This window comes from Myotis davidii, unplaced genomic scaffold (genome assembly GCF_000327345.1).
Source record: "Myotis davidii unplaced genomic scaffold, ASM32734v1 scaffold1786, whole genome shotgun sequence".
Lineage (NCBI taxonomy): Eukaryota > Metazoa > Chordata > Mammalia > Chiroptera > Vespertilionidae > Myotis > Myotis davidii.
In genome coordinates this window covers 292,144-297,263 of record NW_006297147.1, presented here as the reverse complement: position 1 = coordinate 297,263, position 5,120 = coordinate 292,144, and the positions used below count along the sequence as shown (strand labels likewise).

The 5,120-nt window shown below is 45.7% G+C and overlaps 1 protein-coding gene across 1 annotated transcript in view; it reads left to right on the top strand.

Annotated features, from left to right (window-relative positions):
• The window catches only part of LOC102766570 (zinc finger protein 211-like), a 20,520-nt gene extending 16,487 nt beyond the window's left edge, over positions 1-4,033 (top strand). The window contains 3 exon segments of the mRNA XM_015569907.1: positions 2,584-3,038; positions 3,040-3,858; positions 3,860-4,033. Coding sequence (XP_015425393.1) covers positions 2,584-3,038; positions 3,040-3,858; positions 3,860-3,952 — 1,367 coding nt within the window. The 3' untranslated portion in view covers positions 3,953-4,033.
• Positions 4,034-5,120: the final 1,087 nt, after the last annotated feature.

The window sequence follows — 5,120 nt, the reverse complement described above, 5'->3', positions numbered from 1 at the left end:
ACTGGGACCCTTTGGTCTGCAGGCTGACGCTCGATCCACTGAGCCAAACAGCTCGGGCTGTATTTTTCTTCTTTAAAATATATTTTTTAATTGATTTCAGAGAGGAAGGGCGAGGAAGCTAGAGAGAGCAACATCAGTGATGAGAGAGAATCATTGATTGGCTGCCTCCTGCACACCCTGTACTGGAGATCGAGCCCGCAACCCAGGCATATGCCCGGACCTGGAATCGAACCCTGACCACCTGGTTCATACATAGGTCAAAGATCAACCACTGAGCCCTGCCAGCCAGGTTTTTATGTCTTTTGATTGGAGAATTTGTTTTAGGACCTACTATTGCCGCTTCTTCATTGGTTTTTTAACTCTTTTGCACCCGTTTGTTTGTCTTACTGCCTTGTGGTCTTTCTTGTGTGAGTTGGTCATTTTGTATAGTGGTTTGACTCGTATCTCTTTTGTGTATCTATCACACAGGTTTTTGCTTGTGGTTTCTAAGAGACTTAAGACAAAAGAACGCATACTCTTTACAGCCTATTTTATCCTGGTAACACCTTCAGTTGAATACAAAAATGCTACCCTTTGACTCCCCACCAAACTCCTTTATAAGTTTCTGATGTCTCCATTCACAGGTTTTCATATTGTGTATCTATTAAGGCACACAATGTTATCTTCATAATTTTTTTAAAATATATTTTATTGATTTTTTAAAGAGAGGAAGGGAGAGGGGTACAGAGTCAGAAACATCGATGAGAGCCCTAACCGGTTTGGCTCAGTGGAGAGAGCGTCCGCCTGAGGACCCAACGGTCCCAGGTTCGATTTTGGTCAAGGGCATATACCTTGGTTGCGGGCACATCCCCAGTAGGGAGTGTGCAGGAGGCAGCTCGACTCCAGGTTCCTGTTACCTCTTCCCTGAAGGCCAGGGCTTGAGGACGTTCCCTGGCATGGTGGCAATAGGTGGTGGGGGGAAGAAACCTGCTCACATGGCGGGGGTTGGGGGAGGTCTTGGTCCAGCCAGGACTCTCCAGGCACCGGCATTAGCAGTGGCCGCGGTGACCAACTGTACACCTGCCAACGGGCGTTGAGCGCGGAGGAAGCTGTCTCCATTGGACTCTTACTCCCCTTTCTTGTGCTGGTGGTTGTTCATGGAGAGCTAGCTGTCTCCTTGATCTGGGAGAGGGATGAACACTGGTATCCCCTGGTCTGCCATCTTGCTGATGTCACTCACTTAGATCTTCTCCTGTGGTCTCTTTTGTGCTTTGTTGTCATACCAACGTTCTGGCCATCCAGCTCTTCAGTTTTCCTTTTAGGATTTCTATTCATCTCTATCCCAGGTAATGGCTCCACTGGGATTTAAGGGAAAGAATCATTTGTGCATCACAGGAGATACATGACCCCGTCCAGGCCAGGATGGCCCCCGAGGCAGTCTTGCCGGGATAAAGTGCTGTTGGAGAGAGATGGGTGCCAGGGCTTTGTGGAAGTAGTTACTAGGAACTCCTTTTGTTGTTCAGTTTTTGGTACCGTTGCCAGTTCCACTCTATTCTACTTGTTCTCCCTTATTGACACTTTGCCAACTACTCAATTCTGATAGTGATCCTTTTTTAAATATATATTTTATTGATTTTTTTACAGAGAAGAAGGGAGAGGGATAGAGAATTAGAAACAATGAGAGAGAAACATCGATCAGCTGCCTCCTGCCCACCTCCCACCGGGGATGTGCCCGCAACCAAGGTACTTGCCCTTGACCTGAATCGAACCTGGGATCGTTCAGTCCGCAGGCCGACGCTCTATCCACTGAGCCGAACCAGTCAGGGCGATAGTGATCCTTTCTATTCAGATTCCCAGCCCATGGGGAATGTTCACCTTTCTAAACTTTGCACCTCACACATTTCCCTTACAGGTTTTTCTTTCCTGGACTGCAGTGTTGATCCATGCCTGCAGAACCTTGGAGTGTGCATGTGTCATAATGTTGACCTTGAACATCATGTCATGCCAACTCTAATACAACTGTTCTTTATGGGTGGGAGCACATTCGAATTATTCTACACAGACTCCCATCACCCGCAAAACTGCTCTGAGAGGAAGCCATTTATGGAGGAACAACTAATGGACCCTGCCTCTCTTTTCTGGGTCTCATCCTATGCTGTGTCCTTTTCTTGATGTGGTTTGTAATGTTCACTGACCTTTGGGGCCAAGGAATGTGTAGCAGCAGCCAGCCATTTCTTAGCATCGAACTCACTTGTCTTGAAAATCATCCCATAACCCTAGCCGTTTGGGCTCAGTGGATAGAGCATCGGCCAATGGACTGAAGGGTCCCAGGTTTGATTCCGGTCAAGGGCACATGCCTGGGTTGCGGGCTTGATCCCCGGTAGAGGGCGTGCAAGAGGCAGCCAATAGATGATTCTCTCTCGTCATTGATGTTTCTATCTCCCTCTCCCTTTCCCTTCCTCTCTGAAATCAATAAAAATATTTGAAACAAAAGAAAATCATCCCATAAAATCTTGCCTCACTGGGGCAGATGGGTATTTGTGGGGAGGCTACCCTTTCCCTCTCAGGTCAATGTGAACCTCACCAGCTTTTCCTTTTCTTCAGGTTGCTGCTGTGGCGCAGAGGATGTGGCGGCTCCCCCTGAACAGAAGGTTTCTGTAAGAGTGTCACAGGCCAGGAATCCCAAGGTAGCCTTGTCCTCCCAGAAGAGCCACCCCTGTGGGAGTTGTGGGCCGGTCTTGGGAAACATTTTCCATCTGTTTGAACTGAAGGAAACCCAACACAGCCAGATACTGTTGAGGTGTGGGGCATGTGCAAAAAGATTTTATTTCCGTGCAAAATTTGACCAGCACCAGGAGCAGCATAGGAGAGACAAGCCTTTCGTTAGAGATGTGGACAGCATCTCTCTTGCGAGGGGCGGTGATGTTAGTGTGTCACAGAAACCTTTTACCTGTGGGGAATTTGGACAAGACATGTTAACTGGGTCAGGACATCTACAGCAACAGACTACTCCCACCAGGGATAGAACAAATGAAATCTTGACATCTGAGGTGAGTTTGATTTCACACAGGAGAAAGGCCTTATGAGTGCAGTGAATGTGGGAAATCTTTTAGCTGTAGCAGTGCCCTCCGCAGTCATCAGAGAGTTCACACGGGAGAAAAGCCTTTTGAGTGCAGTGAGTGTGGGAAATCTTTTACTGGGAGCAGTGGCCTCCGTAGTCACCAGAGAGTTCACACTGGAGAAAGGCCTTATGAGTGCAGTGAGTGTGGGAAATCTTTTTTCAGTAGCTCTGGCCTTCAGTATCATCAGCGATTTCACACAGGAGAAAGGCCTTATGAGTGCAGTGAATGTGGGAAATCTTTTAGCTGTAGCAGTGCCCTCCACAGTCATCAGAGAGTTCACACGGGAGAAAAGCCTTATGAGTGCAGTGAATGTGGGAAATCTTTCAGCTGTAGCAGTGGCCTCCGTAGTCATGAGACAGTTCACACTGAAGAAAGGCCGTACGAGTGCCTTGCATGTGGAAAATCTTTTAAGAGTAGCAATGGCTTTCAATATCACCAGAGAGTTCACACTGGAGAAAAGCCTTATGAGTGTAACAAATGTGGGAAATTTTTTATCAAAATCCAAGGCCTTCATAAGCATCAGAGAGTTCACACTGGAGAAAAGCCTTACGAGTGCAATGAATGTGGGAAATCTTTTTCAAGAAAGGAATCCCTTCGTTATCATCAGAGAGGTCACAGTGGAATAAGGCCTTATGTGTGTCATGAATGTGGAAAATCTTTTACAAGTAGCACTGGCCTCCATTATCACCAGAGATTTCACACTGGAGAAAAGCCTTATGAGTGCAGTACATGTGGCAAATTTTTTACCAGCAGAAGTGGCCTTGTACTTCATCAGAGAGTTCACACTGGAGAAAGGCCTTATGTGTGCCCTAAATGTGGGAATTCTTTTACTAGTAGCAATGGCCTTGTAGGTCACCTGAGACTTCACACTGGAGAAAGGCCATATGAGTGCAGTGAATGTGGAAAGTCTTTTACCAGGATCCATAGCCTTCGTTATCATAAGAGAGTTCACAGTAGAGAAAGGACTTAGGCGTGGAGTTAACGTGGGACATCTTTTAGCCAAACTTGTAACCTCCCCGTCACATAAGAGTTTACATGGGAGGAAGGTCTGAGATGTCTAGGAAGCTAATAGCTTCTTAGATCAGTTTTGGTTGTTTTTGTTTTTTTTTGTTTTGAGTATTTATTATAGGCCAGGTGTTAAGGATAGGGAACTTATCCTGCTTTCATGGAGTTTACAATCTAGCAAAGAACCTAAGGATGATAAAAGAAATATTTTTCCTTTGTTTGCTGCTTCATGTTTTTCAAGTTGATTCTATAAACCATTTTTGGTGAGAAAAGTCAGCTTCCATCTACACCTTCATACATAAAAGGAAAATGTCGTCGTCATCTATTGCATATCCAGGACTCATAGCATCCAAGAGCTTCAAGTCTGGGAAAGAAGTTCTGTAAAGAAACTCAGATCTCATTTTGGTCTCCTGAAATTTCATTTCTCTGATGTCAGATGAATACAGCTTCTAACTAGAATGAAGTTGAACTATAGGATCTATCAACTGTCTAGCACAGGGGTGGGCAAACTTTTTGACTCGAGGGCCACAATGGGTTCTTAAACTGGACCGGAGGGCCGGAACAAAAGCATGGATGGAGTGTTTGTGTGAACTAATATAAATTCAAAGTAAACATCATTACATAAAAGGGTACGGTCTTTTTTTTTTTTAAGTTTTATTCATTTCAAAGGGGCCGGATCCGACCCACGGGCCATAGTTTGACCACGGCTGATCTAGCATCATCTCCTTTGTGGTCCTGTCAGCCTATAACCATTCCTTCTGAGAATGTCCAAATGCAAGTCCACTTGTTTAGGGGGCCTGCAGCAGATGTAACAGAGGCTTTCAAATAACACTTCTGGGCTAGCACACAGGGTGCTGAAGACCAGGTCTTTCTTCAGTGGATCCCATCTTTAACCGGTCTGTCACCAACAGGAGAGAGCCTTAGTTCAGTTTTAACAACACTGTGGGAAGCACTGAAGCCTCATTTGTCTGAATTGAAGCTCATACGTCCAAACGTATGGACAAGTGGACTTGC